At 47.2% G+C, this 21,299-nt stretch overlaps 1 protein-coding gene across 2 annotated transcripts; it reads left to right on the top strand.

Moving 5' to 3' along the window:
- The first annotated feature begins 2,943 nt into the window (after window positions 1-2,943).
- Window positions 2,944-4,430, top strand: LOC120894583 (cytoplasmic dynein 1 light intermediate chain 1-like). 2 transcript variants are annotated; one of them, XM_040297269.1, is made up of 3 exons: window positions 2,944-3,023; window positions 3,084-3,239; window positions 3,543-4,430. In XM_040297269.1, exons 2-3 carry the CDS (start codon window positions 3,209-3,211, stop codon window positions 4,418-4,420), a joined length of 909 nt encoding a protein of 302 aa, XP_040153203.1. In that variant the 5' UTR covers window positions 2,944-3,023; window positions 3,084-3,208; the 3' UTR covers window positions 4,421-4,430. The 2 variants fall into 2 exon arrangements, with proteins under 2 accessions (XP_040153203.1, XP_040153202.1); XM_040297268.1 differs by having other exon boundaries at window positions 3,084-4,430.
- Window positions 4,431-21,299: the final 16,869 nt, after the last annotated feature.

Genomic DNA, 21,299 nt, shown 5'->3' with positions numbered 1-21,299 from the left:
GTACACCATCACCATAAGATAAAAGAGAAATCCAAAACAGAAAAACGCTAAACATCATCATACCTTTCGCTTACATTTCTGCAATGTATGAAATTCAACATAGATAGAGACAACATAGAGCCACCTTATCTTGCCCTTTCGAGCAAAGGGCAGCAAGGAATTATTTTACTATACACAACCTCAGGTACAGCCACATTAAACAACAATGCCTTCATCCCACGCGCTGCCCACTGCGGCGCAGGACAGAATGTCTATTTTTCTATGCACATTGCATAAATCACACTGCACCTACGATTCAGCCGCAAACAAAACACAATTGGCCACCCGAGCTGCATCGAACCTGGCCACCCGTGCCTTCCACTCGATGGGGATCTCTACCTATCATTACACGAATATCTTGTGCAGTGTTTACACCGAGCCGGTTCGGGATAAAGATCTCCCCGCCCGGTCACACCACAACAGACGACCACAGATGGTGAAAGTGAGGAGGGGAGGTGATTTTTCCAATTAAATGCAACAAAGATGATTGCCGCCACGCGCATCCTTTTGGAATGGACCCTTTGGAAAACCCTTTGCGGAAGCCGGACATACACATCGACCTGAGGGGACACACACACACACGCATACTTTACCTAATTGTTCTCGTTTTCGATGCTCCAGAACGGCTTCAGAAAGGGTGTGCATTTATTCGGTGCATTATTTCACTTCGCCCAAAAGATAGAAATCCCCGTTAGTGGACAGAATGCATACCCGCAGGATGCGCTCGGCACCGTTCCGATTGTGTTGCCGTGGAATCCATGCATACCAGAAGAAGTCAGCAGAGTTGCCCGGACCTTCGCATCTACCCGTTTGGTATTGATATTGAATTGAATGGAATTATTTGTCTAATATAATAAATTATAGATCCCGATGGTTGTTGCCGAAGGCTTTGCCTTTCAGTCGACTACCGAAGAACGCAAGGGCCGTGGGTGCATGGAAATGCATTTTCCCCAGATCCCCGGGCGCGGGAATGTTTGTACGCCTGCACTCGTGCGGAGTCGAGCGTAACGATGCTGGCAAATCTATGATAATGCATCGGCACATTCTTGCAAATCGTCCTGGTACTACTACTGCCACCGACCGTGTACAAACAAGGTTTTCCATTTTCCCTCCGGACCCGGGTTACAGCGCGAGCTGCTGTCGCCAATCAATGACATTCCAAACCCGTTACACACACGAGCACGGCACTATTTTGTGATGAGATTTCCAGGCCTCATCCTACTCTTTCGTCTACTCCTTCACACCTCAGCTCTCAGTGTTGTTGTGTCGCACGCGCTCGGTTAGATACTCGCCTGCCGGTGGTAGCTTTCGGTAGGTTAGTAGGGCTTGCAGCAAAAGCGTTCCCGTCTCTGTGTGCGCTCCGGCCCCGAGCCTGCATTCACAATAACCTGCATTCATAACTGGGCAGAGAGGCGGGAAAATTGCACCATTCTTTGGTATTTGTGCCAAGAGCCGCCAGAGCGTTGGTCGCCAAGAGTGTTCGTTCTCCACGAACTGTCGTCACTTTGTTGCGGAAGTGTCTCGTTTTCGGAATAGAAGGGACGGCAAGCTACAGTTTGCCATGGGGTGGCAATTGATTGGAAAGCTTGTGTGCGCTAGGAAAGGGGTTTGGGATGCACTGCCGGCGCATTTCGCTACCATCATTTTGCGCGGGTTTCACGCATCATCATGCAATAGCACCGGAGAATGCAGCGCTGGCTTTTGTTTCAGTGACATCAAGTAATCACTTTAGGAGCTGGCACTGGATGGAGAGGAGAAGTAGGTGCATCTCGTTATACGGTAAGAGGGAATAAAAAATGCCGACGGCTGCTGGCTCAAACGGTGAAACCGTATTAACGGATGATGCTTAAATGGGGGGGGGGGGGGGGGTTTAATGAAGAGTAAGGGCAGAGAGAAGGTAGGGACACTTTTTTACGATATGTTTTCAGTGTGCATTGTTTGGTTATAGCACTCAAATGCACTCAAAAATGTACTCAAGCAGATTGAAAAAGCATTCAATTGTATGACACTCATTGTGATGATATAAATTAGATTTTTTCTTATCTTTGCCTACAATCAGCAACATTTGAGTGATTGCAATATTTGGCAAGAATACTCCAAACATCAGAACAGCGGGAAGCTTTTGTGCTTTCGCCAACGCACCTTTTGCAATCCTCCGCCAACCCAGGCCAAAGCGATGTGGCATTGGGGCATTCAATTTCCAAACCCAAATTCCATTTCCACGATCGATTGCGCGCTCAGGAACACAAAATTCTTTATGAGTTTTTTTTTTCTTTATGAGACTTTCCATTATTTGCCACTATCATTTGCTAAAATTACTCCTTTGCTACCACCAGCACACGAATCAGTTACATCCAGACTTACACACCTTTTCACGGAGCGTACGCCATGGAACCGTTTGGAGCATTCCGCCAACATTCCACCGACATGGTAAGAATTTTCATTACCAGGATCGCACCGGCTTTTTGTCCGACTGGTGGATGAATTATTTTAATTACCGTGCATTTCAACGGTTGAGGTCAACCCTCCCCAGAACGTTACTCTATTCGCACGCGCGCGTCCGTCCGTTTCGTCCAAGCAGAAGGAGTAATGCGCAATTATGGTTTTCCCAGTACGAGCGATGACTTCTGTAGCGATCGATCGACATTCCTTCGGATGGGGGAGCCGGTTTTGGTTCATTAGAAATCTCTTTCTTGTCTAATTAGAGATTTTTCGTTTAGAAACTTATTTATTTTTACGATTCTAAAACGAAGATTTTAATGGTTTAAAAAAAAAATGAGATTTGTGAGGTTAGGTTTGAATAATGCAAGGATGCCGATGTGAATGTGTGAGTGAAAAAGAACGCAGCAAAACACCACACCAATACAATAATATGTAAACGATCAAAGTTAGCATTGACATTCCCAAAAACCCGCTTGTTGTGCAAACACCTTCAGCAAAGCTGCTGAAAACACGCTCGTTAAGTAACAAAGATTGTGTATTGTGTAAGTATGATTAGTTTATCCTAAAACGCTTGCGTTTCTAACACTATTTCATATTTTCAGAACTTTTCCAAAAGATTAGAGGAACAACCACGCGCGAAGAAGGATCTTTACAAAGTGATCCTGACCCACGACAAAAAGTTTCCAAAGTTAGGTAAATCACGTCTGGTGATCTACCTTCCAATACAATGGAGAACGACTTCTGGACGACTCTTCTGGGTGAGTACCAGAGCAGGAACGCAACGAAAATGCCTTCGAACAAATCAGTGCTCGTGTTATGTGACACTTCCTGTGACCACTCCACGCTAATAGCCAAGCTAAAAGGATGCAAGGCTACGACGGCTCAGCGTTCCGGGCTGCAATACGATTACCTGCAAGTGCAGGACGAGTACAGGGAAGAGTCAGCTCTCCTAAGCATTTGGACGCTGGCCGCAGATCCAGAGCTCAATGGATTGCTCAAGTTCGCCCTAAACGAGCGCACCTTCCCACACACACTGATCCTGCTAACCCTTTCCATGGCAGCTCCGTGGACCTGGATGGATCAGCTACAATACTGGATGAAAGTGCTAGACAATCACATCGGTGGGCTTGAGATTGATGCAGAACTCAACCATCAGTGTATGGCACAGTTGATGGCGAAATGGCAAAGTTATTCTGATCTGGGCAGTGATCCTCTTCGCAATTCACCGTGCAAGCGAAACTACGAGCCTGTTCCGTTGCCTTTGGAGGGCGCAGTTCTTACGTCCAATCTTGGCATGGAAGTGATCGTGGTGGTGACGCGAAGCGACCAGATGGCTACACTACGAAGAGAGCTAAACTACCGCGAAGACCATTTCGATTTCATGCAGCAAGCGATTCGACGAGCCTGTCTACAGTACGGTGCATCGCTCGTTTACACTAGCGTGAAGAATAACGTCAACTGTGATCTGCTTCTCCAATATCTGAAGCATCGGATCTACGGATTGCCATTCGGAACGTCCGCCTCGGTAGTGGAGAAGGATGCCGTGTTTATACCGGCTGGTTGGGACAGTGTGCAGAAAATCAGCATACTGTATGAGAGCCTGTACTCTTGCAAACCAGACGACGACTACAACAGTGTCATTGGGCAACCATCCCGCGAGAAGTATATGCTGGACCGTAGTATTCAAACTGTAGATGAGCAGGCGTGCTTTGCTAGGCTGCAGCAAGAGCTTCAGGAGGATGCAGAAACAGATGAACCGCTGCCGCGTACTTCTATCGGTACAGGGACTCCCCAACGGACTTCAGAGGCAGCCGACGAAGATATGCAAGCTGTGGAAAAGAAGTCCGGCGGTGGAGGTGGTGTGCTGACGGATTTCTTCAACACGCTGATGCTTAGAAGATCTTTCGGTGGCGGCGACCGGTCAGTTGAGGATGAATAAAAACATAGATCATGATTCGTTCAGAAAATCTCTGACAAGAGCAACTTGAGTACTACAAAATACGATTAACACGTTAATTAATTATGTGTTTAATTAATGAAATTAAATGCTCAACAGGGTCACACATGAGTACGATCTTCGAAACCAGTTCAACCAACCCAAAACTTGGTTGTGAATAATTTCATTGCAGCTTGCCATTTTCACCCCCCTTTTTTGCACAAAACATGCACTTGCTCAACAAAGACAATTACAGCTGCACCTTTTATCCAATATTTTCTACCCTTTGCGCAATTCGCGTTACGTTGCCTTCCAAAAACCTTCCAACCAGCGCACAAAATGGTTCTCTCGCTCGGTACCATTTGCAACATTCGCACGAATTTGTGGCGCACCTGCTTCCGTTTGCAATTGCACCGCAATGCAATTCAACGATTGGCTCAACAGTGGTGCACAAACCTTTAACCTATTCGTCTGCCAGTAAGCCCTTCCCAAAATTGAAATTCAAATGCATATTTTACGGCTGTGGCTCTTCCCCTACCCGGAAGAAGCCCTGCTGCTGCTGCGGCTCCTGCTGCCATTTCGCGTGGCTTCCGGCAGTAAAATAATGAAGCAAACAGTTGGAGCCTCGATCAGACAGCGATCGACCAATGGCGAACTGATGCGATTCGCCAGGCAAAAGGGCAACGCTCACCCGAAGCAAAACATTTTTGCCCAAGCGAATTCGGCACGGATGCACCGCCTTTCAAACGCTGGGCTGCGATCACGGCGGCGCGGGTGTACGACAGATGGGCCTCGGGTCGCCCCGAACCGCCAAGCATGCTGAAAATTATTTATTGATTATTTATTAAAATTAAGCAACCTCGAGACGGGCGGCTGTCCACGGGCTCAGCTTTCGCCGCCGTGGATGGTAAGAGGTGGCCCGGCGAAGATGGCCGCAGAAATTAGATATGGCCGCCAATCGATCGCAAACAGAAACACGATCGAATCCGATCGAGCGATCGGACGTAACGAGCAAACCGCAGCAAATTGCAAACGGGGTTTTCCCGGGTTCCTTTGCGTCCCTTTATCCTCCTCGGAAGGTCTGCACCATTGCAGTCAGATCGCCAAATTGCGGACCAGCGCATGTTCGACTCGAGGCGACTAACTGGAAAGATCACGGTCCGGGGTCGGGCGAGCGTGCTCGTCTCGGTTCCGCAAACGATCTCGTAATCATCGTCCGTAATATCTGTAATTGGCCGCCGGCCACATTCCCGTGCAGCCGATGATTGAGTGTGTGGTTGACGGTGCAGCGCCCTGTGTTCCCTACCGTGTCAGTGGTTGTTTGGGAAGTTGCGGCACCCTCTCCTGTAGCCGCCACCGGGTTTTGAGTTGGAAGTTGCGAGCCGCCAATAATGACTTAATTCTGTGCGCTGGTCGATTGACTGACTGACTGGCTGCACTGGGTTGTGCACTGAAGTACTGCAGACCACAGAGTGGATCGGGATCGTGGACGGTTGTTTCGCGTGTTTCGCCTGTCCTGCGGGGAGAGAAGAGCTGTGGGTGGTTGTGAAAGACAGGAATGTATTTTCGGACTCCCGGGATAAGTAATGGCTTCATGACCGGCCACATCAATTCTTGCGCACGAGAACGGCGAGGCAATTGAATTACCTTTTTGGGCGATGAGCGGGCTGAGTGCACGAGGTGGTATTTTGGCAATTTAATCCCCACGCCTCATTTCGCTCACGGTGGCAGATGGTGCGGAAAGCGTGCATCTTGGGTTGGCCGTGTGTTTAGGTGCAGAAGATGCAGACGGTACCAGCGAACATGCCGGGGTTTTATGAGCTCAACCATAGCCGCAAATAATCACTCTGGTTTGCGCAAACTGTACTTGAAAAGCTCTCAACAAGTTCTCAGAACCTTTTTGATGCGATTAGTGCGAGTGAAGTGTATCCGTATGAGAAAAATGTATTTTTTCTGTTCGAGGATTGCGGATTCAGAAAATCACAAATTTTAACTGACTTGGAACAAGAAACACTACGCATTCCTTGTGAATTAAACAAAATGATAATCTTATCGTTTTTCGATAATCGCTATTTGTTTACAAACTCGATGAATCGATGGAATAGTGACAGCCGGATAATCGGGTAACCATCGATTGACAAATTTGACAGCTGCATCCGACATTTGTTTACTAGCACAATTGGTACTGCCGAGCGTTCTTACTTAAAAATTGCGATAAAGTAGTGAAAAACATGCTTTTATTGTACAAATACAGTGCGAATGACTTCAAACGAGCTAGTGGACATCATGTAGTGTGTGCTTTATTGTAGTGAAAGATAGCGTCATGGATTGTACGCATACCATATATGCAATCCGAGTGCCATCAAGATTCTGTGGTAAATGTTGCTAACGTAAGAGATCTGAGGTAAGTTCTTGCTTCTGTAGCACTATATTAATTAAATAGCCACTCACTTATCACACGATACATCACATTACTTCAGAAGTTTCCAGAACCGATGACGGTTTAGTGCACTGGGGGGGCTGTGGTCTTCACCATTATGTTGTACATGGTAGTGATGTGCTCTTTGGAGCGTACCCATGACTCCGATCCGATCCCGGCTTTTGTTAGTCCGATTCCGACTCCGGCAAATCCGAACCACTAGGCCGAATCCGTACGACTTCAACTTTTACTGACTCTGAACGACTCCGGATGACTCCGGATGATTAGGACTACCAACGACTTCAGCTGACTCCGACTCCGAACGATTCCGGACGATTCATGACGACTCCGGACGATTCCGAACGACTGCGAACAACTCGGAAAAATTATGAGCTGATCTACCTTCCGGAGCCGACTTCGGATTTTTGTCAACTTTACCCATCACTAGTACACACAGAGTGGGCTTTGTACACTTTCTCTGTCCATGTGGATAGACGGGTTGAGCAGAGCCTCACACTGAAATTTGCACTAGAGTGTGGTTCTTCAGTACGACAGTACGTCTTAGAAATGCTAGTAGTACGACCTCACCGTCCTGCATGACCGCAACTCAGCTCGGTTCTGAAACTGAAATTCATTTGCAGTGCCACTCATGCTTTTAATCTGCATTTCCGAGTTTCTCATCCGCTAGCCCAGTTTTGGCATTTCAAACCATCAAATAATGTATGAATCTATATAGATTTAAGAAAAAATCAAACTCACTATTCAACAGGGCCTTTTTCTGCACATGGTACACACATATATATTTATAATCTACCATTTAAACTTTCTTGTACCCTTACAGCTAACTTTCTGTAGATCACAATCATTTCTAGGTGGATAGAGAGAGTAAAAAGCACTCGACACAAATTGGAATAAATCCGGCAGCACTCCACTCCACCCGGCACCGCCTTCTAATGGCCGGAGCTTAATTAAATTTCCCAACGCTTCCAACCCAACAAATAAGTGCATCTATGATGCAGAACTGCATGTGCATGTGGTTGCTCAAAAACAAATCCCATTCGTACGGTATTGCAGTTATTTTTCAAACCCCCAAACAGCTTCTTTCCACAGCCGCAAATGCTCGAATTTTAAGACATCAGCAGTTTCCAAACATCGCATCAAGCGCACACGACTCTCCATCTCCGTTTCTTCGGTGGAGTGGGAAAAACCCTGTGAACACACAGAAACGTTAGCACTATTGTCGAAGGCTTCACACAACTCAGTGGAGGCGGGTTGAGGCGAAAAGAGTGCGGGCCAAGTGTGTTTGGTTTTACTTCGGAGCAGATCTTAACAGACGTACAAACAAGCCCGGCAGTCGTTAGTTTTTACGGCGAAAACTTTGAATATTTAACGGGATAGAAGCTCGGGCCGTGTGCCCGGTCAGCGGACGGTTTGGAAGGATTTGGCCAAATGGGTTTGCTCTCAAGTATTTGCCCAGGACCAACAGTTCCCCCCCCCCCCCGGCATGGGGTTGCGATGGGTTGGATGGGCAGGAGATGGAACCGGGCGAAAGCTTTCCACGAAACGATGAATGCCAAGTTTGAAAGCATTTGCTCGAAGCACGCTAGACAGCTCGTGGCCGATTTCGGATGGAAAGGTTTAGCCGCACATTTCAACCATTCAATGTTCTCGCCTCGCCTTCGCTAGGATGAAACTGGAAGTGGGTTTGAAGGCTTCGCCCGGACACAGCCCGGTCGGACACAAAGCAGTATTGTAAATCCGGACAGTTTTGGGCGTTAGGAGGGAGGATATTTTGGGCATACCATTCCCGGCTCGCATCGAGCATTCCCGGAACCTTCTGCGGCGCACGAGGATTGCGAGAATTCTTGTTGGCACCGTACCCGAAACCTATGGCGTGTGTGTGTGAGGGGGTGCTGGGGCGGCCTACCAAACAATATACAAGGAAGATGGATTAAGCATTAGAGAATTAACACTTTCTTCCCAAGCGCCACTTTCCACTTAATCGTCTTTCGCAACGGGGAAAGGATTCTTTGAGCTTTGTTCGGGATGTAGTGTACGGAAGGGAAGGTGGATTCGGTGGTCCGAAATAGTTCCCAAAACTCGTGCCTGTACAACCGAAATAAAATACATTCGCGGGCGTAGAGGGAAGGAGTAGCGTTCCCGTTTCTTGGGGACCTCGGACGGCGCCTTCACGACATCATCAACGGCTTATGCTTTTGAATGTTTCATTCTAAAATGGCAACGGTTCGCATCCGTCGTCGTCGTCGCCGCCCAGCAGCATGAAGATGGTTGTTGCGAAAGTGGCTTTTTTCGGTCGCTGAATTATGCATTGACTACAAACGGCCAGCGGGCAAAATGAAGTGGAACAGATGTTTCGCCGAAGCTGCTTCCTCCCGGCTGCAGCAACGAAACATTAGCGTGAGTAATCCGGTGCTTATCTACTCGGTTGCGGCACTGGGAACTCTAACTTGGGCACTGTGAGAGCTCCGCGAAGACAGTGAAGGATAGGAAATGGTTTCGACCAGTTTCTGAGGCGTCGGCCAGTGTGAGAAAACACTCATGTTTGATTTATTTCCCCTAAAAGTACTACTATTGACAAATGCGAATAAACCTGTTTTCTTGTCCATTTTATTTCAGAAAGACCGCCTTCACATCCTTGAAGCTTCTTCGCGCTCGCAAATGCTTTGCTTCCGTAGAACACGGAGCTATAATCGCTTTCGGCATTCACTCATTTGTCAATAATAATTCACAATGTTTTCATCATCGCACTCAACCCCGTTGGAGGACGATTGATACGGGCCTATTCGTCTGTCAAGCAAAAAGGGGTTGCGACACAACAAAAAAGCGCAATCATATTAAACATGCTGAATCACAATCCGCCTCGATGGCATAATTACTGGCCTAGGGAGTATTGGAGTTGAGACGGTGGAGACCTTCCAGCAGGCCGCGGCAAGTACGCGATGATGAGAGACTGGTGGGCACACTCCGTCGTCAGTGTGCGGCAAAGTGTCCATACCGGTGCCACCGTACATGGGCATGAGTGATGACGATACGCAACCATCGATCACACCTCTCCTGCGCACTGTGTCTGGGCCCCCTTCACGGGCACCAATTTTTCACCAGTAGCGTTCGTGGTAGTGCGTTCTGTGTGATGATCTTGCGCCCGAGAGGCTTATTTACAACCGCTCGCCATTTGCTTGGGCCAGTGGCTTGGGCCGGATTACCACAGAACGTGGTGGGTCGCGTGTAGCGGCGGAGCAGATAACAAGCAATAATCTTATTTTCAACCTTGTAAGTAGCTGCAAAGAAGTGGTCAACTAGATTAAGTCATTATCGTGCGGGCTCATTATTTAGCTCGCGCTGCACCAACGCGGCACCCCATTTGTACGATTTGCCGTGCTTACCTCTCGTCGTACACGTTCTGCACGTTCCTCCTAGCAGCAGCAGACCTGCCTTCCTCTCACCCCTTGCACGCATGGGGCACTGAAAAATGTGCCGGATAAGAGATGTTGTCTTATCGCGCCTCGAATTAAGCATCGCGCCAGGTAGAGGTAGGTGTGCAGTGGCCAACACCGCCAACTGGGTGGCTTGCCAATTGGCGGTAAGGGGGACACAGCCTGGTCCTCGAACGTGCCATGCAACGGCCTATGCCTTCTCCAGATGCATCTCGAGCGACGCCCGCAAGCACTTGAGAAGAAATGCAGGGTTTGTGCACTTTTTTACCCTCTTCACTCTCTGCTTGCCCCGCTCTTTCTCCGTCCTTGGAGAGGGTTGTTTTGTTGAGATGAAGAATTTCCGACGCGTTTGTTTCCGAACCTTTGTTTTTTGTTTTTTGCTCGGTAGTACGGTGAAGGAGTTGTGTTCGCGAGACTTGGCCGGTAATTGCTCCATTCGCTGCCGCTGCTGCTGCTGCCTTCGGGGTGGGGTTTGTTGCGCTCCCATGCAGCCTGATGTTCGTTTTTTGTTGTTGTTGTTGTTGTTGTTGTTGCTTGTTTCTTCTCACCCAGTACATGTATTCCTGCCACGGGGCCCCGGCCGGCGTGTCGGCGCGTCGAGTTATTACTTGCTCCTTGTAAGAAGAGTGCCCTGCTCCCCCGAACCCTTTCCCGACGGTTGGGAGCGTGTTTTGTGCACTTTCGTTTTATTTTTCTCCCTGGAGGGTAAGGCTCCAGTTTTGCGCCAGGGAATGCAGGACGTCGGAGAAGAAGGGACTGGCTTCTTGCACGGGGAAGCATTTTGAGCATGCGAAGAATGGCGGAAGTATTTCGAAATTAACCGGCACAGTACTGCTAAACGCTGCCTCCCTTGAGGGCTGTCGGAGCTACTTTCCTCGAAAGTGGAAACTGTTTAACGTTTGGTTAGCATTTAACCGTCTTGATTTAGTTTCGTTTTTTTTCAGCAAGATGGACAAGCGATCAAACGATCTAGGAGAGAGACCCTTACCTGACCTTCATCTGGGCGTATGTTTGATGAGAAAAGTTGCCTCAAATCCTCACCAGAACGATTCCAATGGTACGCCCCTGGTGCGGGCAGATAAGGGCAGCATCACAAGCCCCACTGGTCAACCATGTATGTATGTGGCGCATGATCGCCATCGGCAATCTCGGGCCTAGCGACGAACACCCCAGATAAGCGCGATCATCCTGGGCGAAGTAGAAAAATTGCTCTCCCGATGTGTAATAACAATGTGAGACGCGCGGGCGCGATAATAATGATAAATAATGTTGGCCTGGTACACATTCTCTCCCCGACCGCCCTTCCTTTCGCCCTGTTCCGCGTCCCAGGCCGATCGGGGACGATTATCACGCGCCGCCTTACGATCACGAATGATGGGTGATGCCGCATGGGTCGCGCTGGCTGCGGCCTAATAGAGATATAAGCACGAAGAATGGAATCTTGGGGCGATAAACAAAACGAACTTAAAAAAAACCAGCAAACTGTACAAAGAAAATCGGCTTCGTTACTTTGGGCCCGGTATTCCGTCCCGCGGCAAAGGTTTACCGCTCGATCTTGCGCGCGCTCTTTGCTGTGCGGTTCGGTGATCTTCGGTGATCTGGCGCGATAGATATATGTTCTCGCCCCCTTACAAAGCGTAAGCTTTACATCCCTTTTGGCCATAAAGACGATAACATGAATTCGAAGCAGTTGGTGTAAGGTTAAAATTTGACCAAGCAAAGCTCAATCAAAACCCTTCCAGTGGATGGTTCGTTTTTTGGCTTTTGTTTTTTCGACCTTAAGGCCTCTTTGGCTCTTTGGCTTTTGCGAAAGAAATGAAAGAGCTGTCTCCTGAGTGGTTTTGCGCAAAACCATTTTGCCCCCAAAAATCCATTCCCCCGCTGCATTTTGGAGGCCCCGGGGGATGGAAAATTTTCAATTCATTACAAGCTCCCCGCTTGCCCCGTCCGCTGCCCGTTCAAAGTGAAGAAACGGCGCGAGACGAGCGGCATTTTTGGGGCATGCCTATCGGGAGTTTGCATTGTTTCATACGTTTTGCGCGTACGTTCGTCGTCCAGGAAGATCTCGACTGTCGGGTCTTTCCCATTTCTCCCACTTTTACATTTATCATTTCTTCTTTCTCTTTTCAAAACTGCCCGCGAGTTGTGAAGAAGGAGGTGTGCCAGGTGGAGATGCAGCGGTTTTGGGGCAAAAATGTATTACCCGAAGGCCACAGTTTCGTTACTGGGCGCCATATTTCTTTGCGTTTTGGGTGTTTGTGTGCGTGTGTGTCGATGACATTTAAGTTCCCGATGCGGCCATTCCTGCTGGCACGACCAAGCACTCGGCACGTATCAATTGTTTTTCGAGCCCCCAATAATTGAGGTCAAACGCACATTGGACTGTGAAGAGCGTGGAAAGCGCGTGGAAACAGTAAAGGGAAGGCTCCAAAAAAGGAGACACATGTGCAGCGGGATAGGGTAATAGCATTCAATATTGTGCGCGCGCGCGCCCTCTAGGCGATTCGAGGGTGATAGATGCTTTTTACACTACGCGCACGGCACGGCAGTGCACTAACGAAGTTTGTGCCGAAAATATGAAACCACTCACAGCCGGCCCCGAAGCGGGAATGGATCCAGTGCATACAGGTAATTGGACGTAATTTGATTCCAAAGTTGCCAGAGGTTGCACACAATTTACTACTTGCCCGGGCGCACTCCCTCGAACGGCGGCTGTTTGATGTAAAATTTATGCACCGTCCTCCAGAACCTAATTACCTTCAGCGCGTCGTCGGCATCATCGCTCGCACGCCATCGATTGAGGTGCAGTTTGGGCACAAAATAAGGAAGAAAAAAAGACAGATCCCAATTGAAGACATTTATGCACCCGGTGCTGCTACACGCACACACACGTTGCCGAAACGGAAACAATAAATTAATAACGCTTGCGAAATAATTACTCAAACCTCTTCTTTGCGCTTTCCCTCAGCGGGTGAGCGCGCTTGTCATACGTTTTTCGGGTGATGTATGCTTCAAAGTGCGCGCTGAACAGTTTGCTCTCCTGCACTCCCGGCAGGCCGATGCTGAACTAGGCGCGTACCGAGGCGCACAGATAAATCAAACCACTACCAGCGCTTCCCAGCTCAAATCGCAGCCAATGCCATTGCCGCGGCCGAACGAAGCGATCGTGACACAAAAGCCAAAAACAAATTGCATGAAAAATGATACTTTTAATTTGTTTTTAATGAATTAATATGCCTTATGATCGAGAGGAAGGAGAGAGAGAGAAAGAGTGCATTAGAGTGCGGGTGAAGGATAATTATGATGTGTTCGTTGGGTTTTGCTTGCTCCGCCGGAACGCATAAGTCACCTTCAACCCACATCAAAGTTTCGTTCGGCAGGGTGAGGCAAAACAGAGGGAAGTCGTGCGGACAGGCCTATGGCCAACTAGGAATGGTTGGGAGAAAAATCACAGCTCAAGCACTGGTCGGAAAACCCTTTCAAAAGTCATAAATAACTGGCGGGGCAGCCGTGTCCTGTGTTCGTCTTTCTTTGCCCCGCAAGGAAGGAACTGTGTCGCCTGGTTGTTGCTCTGCTCTGGGTTTCGGAAAATGTCACACATTAACCTGGAAGAGGAACGCGCATTAATGTGTGCGAGTTGGGGCGTTGTGTTTGGTCGCGGTGAAGGAAAATCGTTCCAGAAGCTTCGCTTGCGCTATGCTGCTCCTTCGCCTCCGGTACGATCTATCTATTCGGGGCCCCAGTGCGTGTTATGATTTATGTGTTTATTTTTTAAGAAGCGAACAAAATCGTTTCCAAAACGCTCCTTGCGGGTGGAGCGTGTGTTTTTTTTTCCTTTTTTCCACTCCACATTTTTATCGAGCGCCATCGGCAACCACAACATAAGGAAATAATTTTTCTTTACTTTAAACACATGTGTGTGTGTGTCGGTGGTGTGGAAAAGGAAAACAAAATCGGGGAAAAAGGGTTTTTTTTTCGTTACAGTTTTTCTTTAGCTGAAGGGTAATAAAGAGGAAATAAACAATTTGATACTTCAACCACTGTCACCATAATAAGAATTTATGTGGCCTATGTTACCCGAAACCATCGAAGGCCCCGTAAAAGCACACAATGGTCGTCGGAGTTAAACGATACTTGGCGAGCGCAAACGGAACGGATTGTTTCCGTTTCTGTGTGTGTGTCAGAGAGAGGAGCCCCTCGGGGTGGGAAAGGTAAAATATCACTTTTCATCGACGGTGGAGGCGAACTTTCCACCAATTTTCTCACAACACGCAAACCGACGCAATCGTCATGTCGGATGTGTTGACAGGCGGTTGTGGCAGTTGTTTGGTGCCAGGAAGGAGTTTGAGTTCTTCCTTTCTTCGTGCTGCTTCCTTCCTGGGTAGGATCTCCGGTGATCGACGGATTTGTGACGGAAATGTTGGAGGTCGAAGGAAATTCACTCCCGATTAACCGACGCAACCGGATGGAAATTATTATGATCCCAATGTTTCGCCTAAATGTCTGGTTGGTTGTTTAGAGACCACCGGGAGCTGTGTGCGCCTGTTAGTCGTAGATAACGGCAGGGCTGGAAAAATCATTCAGCCACAACTGACAGTGGTGGGATTATTGGGTAATGCTTTGCTTTGACAGGATGTCAAAAAACGTAATAATTTTTCCAAGGGGTGCTACAAAGGGAAATTCGATAGCACACGAGCGGTTGTTCTTAAATTGTTGAAATAGAGTGTCTAAATGTTGATGTATTTCGAAACAACTCTTTCCATTACTTTCGATTATTACAATTTAAACAACTGAACCCCGATTGAATAGGAAAAAGCAAGCTACAAAAAATGCCCCAAAGCAATGTCTTCCTCCCTAACTGTGAGCCGTACGTCAGGGAGTTGTACGAAATTAAGTTGTCACCCATATTGCACACACTATCCCCGACAGTCGACATGTCAACCGACGTTTACGTCGCCGGCGCAGACTGACGGCATCCGAAATCAGATTAATTGAAGAAGCGCGAAACCGACACTAAAGACGGTAGCGTTGAAATCGGCCAATTTCTTAAAATTAGCTACACTGCACACACACACACACACACACACGCACCACCCTTACTGCCTGCATGCTCCACATGGCACATCTTGACACATCATGGAGGGGGAAGACACCGGCATTGCCCCACATCGTCACCTAATCTACGCGCGCGCGTTAAGTCACGTTAATGAAAAGGAATTTCCACAACCGCACAAACCATTTCAAGCCAGCCCGGGCCCGCGAATGTGTGGATATGATGAAAGATAGAACCTTCCTCGACCCTCCCGACTCCTCCTCCCCCTCCTCCTCTACGTGACAATTGGTGCGAATAGATCGGCGCGGTAGAAAGATATCAACAAATTAAGGACTAATTATTTATGACATGTTAAACCGCTGCCGAGCACATGTTTTCCGTTTTGTTGCTTTTTTCCAACCGCTGACAGGGTGATGAAAAAAGCGGCAACTCCGGTATGTGTGTGTGTGTGAAACCGAATGTGGTCCATCCCTTCCCTCCCCCCTGATGTGTGTGTGTGTCGGAATCAGATGCCTGCCAATTGGAGTTTGTGGGTGTGTGTGCCTTTAGAACGGTAGATTTCCCTTGTAATTTTTTTTTGTTCATTTTCGTGGAAAGTGTACAGGGAAACATTCCTGCTCAAACAAAGACTTCAAATGCAATCGGCTCTTCGAACCACATTCAAACAGAGGGAAGAAGAGGGCTGCTGCCGCTATCTCAGTAAAAAAAAGGCAGATTCATTCACACCAACCCGAGACCTGGTTGATGATTTTATTTTTTTTTTTCTTATAAAAGAATCATAGCGTGGGCAACGGTTATGGGGTCTCTCTGTCATGGTGTGATTGTGGTCACCGTTGTGTCTGGGTGTTATATTTTGGAAAAAAAAAATGGTTTATTTTTACGATATTTTTGGGACGAGGCTGTGAAATAGCTCGGTCATGTGATTTATTAGTAGCAGAAGGCGGTTCATATGGTGTTTTTTTTCCTTCTGTACAATGCTGCTCGTGGTGTACTATCACAAATGTTGGAATTTTTCTTTGAATTTGGGGCGATTTGAGTTGGAATTGATGCTTTTTTTGTGTGTTTGTGCGACAACCGTGTTAGTGTTAGCACGCGTGGTTGAATTGATTGAAGTCAGGTTGATGGTGTTATTCGATTCGTGTTGGAATTGGAAATTGCTGGCCGCTTGAGCGGAAATGAATCTGACCGGATGTGTATATATGCTCACAACGTATCGCTCGTTTTTGACTGACTGTTGTTCCATGAACGCTGAAGTTGTTGTAGTACAAGAGTTCATAAAGCTAGTTGGCTAGTGATTAATCGCAGCGTCGTCTCTGTTGGATCTTCACAGCCGAAGAATTAAATACCTCTTCGCTCCTCTCTTAGGTCTCCCCCTCAGAACTACGCTCTATAATCACAAACAAGCCCTATTCATTAGCAATTTGCACAACACATCATCTGCCCTCCCATCAGCCATTTCACTGTTCACCGTATCGCTTGAATCCATTATTGTGCGATTTATAATTTATCAGCTTACCATCATTAATTAATGTGAATGCTTCTGATGACGTTTCAATTATGTCTTCCCCTGGACGCAATCAAAAATAGTCTGCTGTCCCCGTCTGCTGTCGTGTTCTTTGGTGGAAGGAATGTTGTCCCATTCCCTCCGACCTTTCCCCCCTGGATGCCATCAAATGGCGTCTGCTTGCATAAATAGACACGGCGCGAAAGACGAACCAATGCTGCAGCGGCCGGCAAACGTCGGTTTTCGATTATCTTCCGCCTCTGCTGACGGAATGAACGGACAGCGCCGGCGGCTGGCAGCAGGCGATAAAAAGTCACATCTTCATATCATCTGCACCGCGAGACTACACGTCACCATCGGCAAGCAAAGTACAGCAAGCGTGTGTAATTAGCTTGGCCGTGATAAATTAATTGTTAGCTCGCGCTAGAACCTAGAGCGACCGCGCACCGACATCAAAGCGATCGCGGGAATGCATTATTCAGGCTCTGGCCCGGCGTACTACACGTATTCCATCCTGCTCAAAACAGCCAGACATGCCCGATCTCGGTACATTAATGATTGTCTTTTGCGTGAGTGTGTGTCGGTATTGCGTTACCTTCTCGCCTGACGAGACATCGTGTATCGAAAGACACGCACTATGGAGGGTAAGGCAAGATGCAGAGCCAACGCCTGAGCACTCTATTTTGACCCCAAGTGCGATTGGAAATGGGAAAGGAGTGGTACCCCTCAAATCCACTACTCTGCCCAAAGAAGCACACTGCCATGTTCTCGGGGGCGAATAAAGCGAATAAAAGAAATAATCCCCAGCCCCTAGTACAGTGATCAAAATTGAAATGATAAAGTTAAATGAACATAAGAATCAATAAAGGTAATAAATAATGTTTCGCTCGCTCGCCCGCTCGAATCTTCGCTGCAACCTCAGAGGTATGCCCGCCAGTATCGCGTTCACAGGACGAACACGATCAGTGTCTCATCCCACACGGACGGGCCTGCGCCTGCTTACACACCGGCCTTTACGCACGCTGCCATGGGGCCGTGCGCTTCTCCCAGCAAACAGTCATTTCTCACAGTCAGCACAGACGCGCCACAAACGCAACATAATTCATTCATGGACAACCCCCACAACTCCGGGACGACGACGACGACGACTACGCCAACGACCATCACTGGCAGGATATTCGGCGCAGTGGAAGCCTTCGGGGCTCGGATTTCACCAACGCCCAGCTGGCTTTTGCAAACGCTTAATTGAAGTTCCAATCCAAACGGTGTGCGCACACAATTGTACACTGTTCGAGTTCTCTTCAGCCGTTGTTTAGCGGTAGTAGATGATGCGGACCACACCTTTCCCGTTTTCGTTTGTGTGGAAGGCGTGCAGGCGCCATTCCAATCGGCTACGTACCGCAAACGCTCGCTTTCCCACAGCTCGGAATTTCGGCATTGGTCGCAGGGCGGCTTTGCAAAGCTTACGGGCGATGGGCGACTATCAAGCAGATGCGATCATGGAATCTGAAAACCCTAAAAAAAAGAACCCCGCAAAACGCTCTTAATGTTTGTTTAAACACCAGCTATTGAGCTGTTACCTGCTGGGGGGAAGCGATGTAACTTGCAATTTTCACGTGCGTCTTTGGGGTGCGTAGTTACTGGTGCAGCAATGCACATCCGCCTGGACCGAGGTCAAGCCCGAAAACTCACAAAGGGGGAAGGTGGTATGAATCTTTCTGCCACACCACACAAAACCGTTCTCAGCCGTGCATATGCAAAAAGATCCTATCGAAGGGAGGCGGTTCAATATTGCATCTTCGTTTCAAGGTTTTTCGTGCGGGACTCATCCGACGGACCCCCCCCCCCCTCCGTAGAGACCATCAAGCCATCAGCGATCAGATATATCCCTTCAATGTCACAATGAAGGAGCGTGGAGCTGTCAGAGGATCACCGTTGACTGGCGATTTGTACGCAGATGCATATCCAGCATCTTTTACCTTTCGGAATCCTTTCGGACATGCAAATACACAATGCACGTCCGATGGGAATATGTGCACACATTCGTCATCGCTGGCCGATGGAGCGGCGGACAGTGCTGCGGTGGAGCTTTGATTTGCATAAAACTATGAAATGTCACAGTTTATGTAGATGAGCATGGACTGGCAGCCCCGGGGTCGTACCTAACAACTGCAATCGTTGCATCGGATCGGCATGAAGAGAGAAAGAGGCCTGTCTTATCGTGCGGTGATTCGTTTCTTCAATCAAACATTGCATTTCTTTGAGCCTTTTTGTTTCCTATAAAGCCGGAATACCCTATTCCCATAGACGGTGATGACATTTTCTATTCTATTTCGGTATGTGACGGATCTTATTCCCTTTTTTGTTTAAATTTCCGTCTCCTTTCAAATTTGAAAAGTGAATCACACGCTGTAGCGTGTGTCCTCTGTTGCGGTCGTATAAGCATAATTAAACTTTTTCATCACCGATGCTAAATTATACTCGAGCGCCCACATATGGCGCCAGGTTTGGGGAATATTTTTTTTGTTTTTTTTTGTTTTTTTTTTGTTGAGCGTTATGCGCTTTTTCCTCATTAAGAAAACTCGCTTCATCTGCTACTGGTATTAGATTTCGCCGATGAAAATTCTTCAACCCGTTCGTTCTTCAACGTACACTATAGACATTAAAGACTGTGCCGCTGCTGGCGGGAATTAGGACGACAGAGACAGCGGCAGCAGCAGCGCCATGATTTGCGTCCGTCAAACAAACGAAACTGCGCGAAATTGCTACGAATCGTGGTGCAAAGAGTTGGAGGTTTAAATTAGAGTAAATCAAAGCCATGTGTGGATAAACGTGCACGAGAGTACAGAGTCAGAAGACAGTAAGGGAGGACTGCTCATTCACATTTTACGACTGAGTTGAGCTCTTTTTTGTTGAAGTTCAGCTGTGCAGCTGTCCAACCGTTGGTTAGTTTTGAAAAGAGTTGTACGATTTTCGCATTTGAAATATCAGTAATGAAGTTTCTTTCTTCGTGTGGATGTATGCTCCGATGGTTGAAATGTGAAAAAGGTTTCAAATGAGATCAAAACTTAGGTTAACATTTCTTTTAATTGGATTTTCAGAATATACTTCTCGATCTAGAACAAAATTGGGTTAACCATCTATATGCAAAAATATATATATTGCGCATTTTAGCTGCAAAAATGGCTGTACAGTGGCCGATGCACCATTGTCCGCACCTTTCATGGAGTTCTGTCATCAGAAAGCACACAAAACTCATCCAACCAACCAAAAGTGTGAAATGGTTTTTACGAGTCAGTCGAAGATCATGCACCAGGGGACACAAACTCTGAGCTAAATATTTGCTCTTTAAGTTTATTTGCGTATCTTTTTCATGGTTTGTTGCATGTAATATCCACTAGATAAGTCTTTTACATAAAACAGAATGGTCTAATTTTAGTCAGTGAAGTTATTTCAATCTGCAGTTCTTAATAACTTTTATTCATTAATTATTTTTATCATGTAGTTCAGTGTAGTATTATCCTTATGTTATATTCTCTAGTGCATTATTGATTCAGTTAAAAACCAAATTGTTTTATTCGTCAGTTCTCAGTTCTTTAGTTTTTTTCATTTTATTGTTAAGTTTGCCACTTTTTAAGTAGTCTCCACTTCTTCAGTTCTCTGGTTGTTCAATTTATATATTCTTTCTTAATGCAGAGTTGATTAAATTCTGAGTAGATACATTAACACATTCCAAAACAGTTCTTTAAAATTAGTCTAAACTGTTCCTTACGGCAATTTTGTACAGAAGTTTGCCGACCCCTGGTGCTAACTCTTGCAACACTTAATAAATAACAAGCCGTCTTTGTTGCCTTTGGCTCAGAGACAAGGCCATCGACTGTAGTGACACAAGCTTCGCATGGTTGCCATTTCAATTAGCAGTTAGCAAGGTAGTTACCGAACGAGCTGTTACCGATAATTTTAAAGATTCACAGTAGGAGCAGTAACCCTTTGGTGATGTTGATGGATAATTTTGCAATTATTTGCACAAAATGCACACAATGTATCTTTTTAAAAGTGGCACTTTTTGTGCGTATTAAATCGCTTCCACAGTGTGGTAAACAGCACATCATCATCTCTTTTTACATTTAGCGAACTACCTCGTGCCAGTGTCATTCAGCAGTCAGCAAGAAGATCCATGCCTTCGAACCCCACACCAATATAATTGATAATCTCCCTCGCTGCTTGCATATTCATTTCACCGTTTGTTGTGCTGTGTTCGTGCCACAAGGCTTTCGTTGGCTTTCATCGAACTTTTCAGCAGCAAATGGCCATTCAAACCGAAATCTTGCTGCATTCTTTCGTTATTTATATTATCAACAAACGCACCAACCACTGCAGGCATGCGTTTGATTCTTTCCCATCGCGCTGGCCTGGTTGGCGGCGAGGGTAGGGGGTACCGATTGCCCCCC

This window comes from Anopheles arabiensis, chromosome 2 (genome assembly GCF_016920715.1).
Source record: "Anopheles arabiensis isolate DONGOLA chromosome 2, AaraD3, whole genome shotgun sequence".
Classification (NCBI taxonomy): domain Eukaryota; kingdom Metazoa; phylum Arthropoda; class Insecta; order Diptera; family Culicidae; genus Anopheles; species Anopheles arabiensis.
This window is presented reverse-complemented; position numbering and strand designations above follow the sequence as displayed.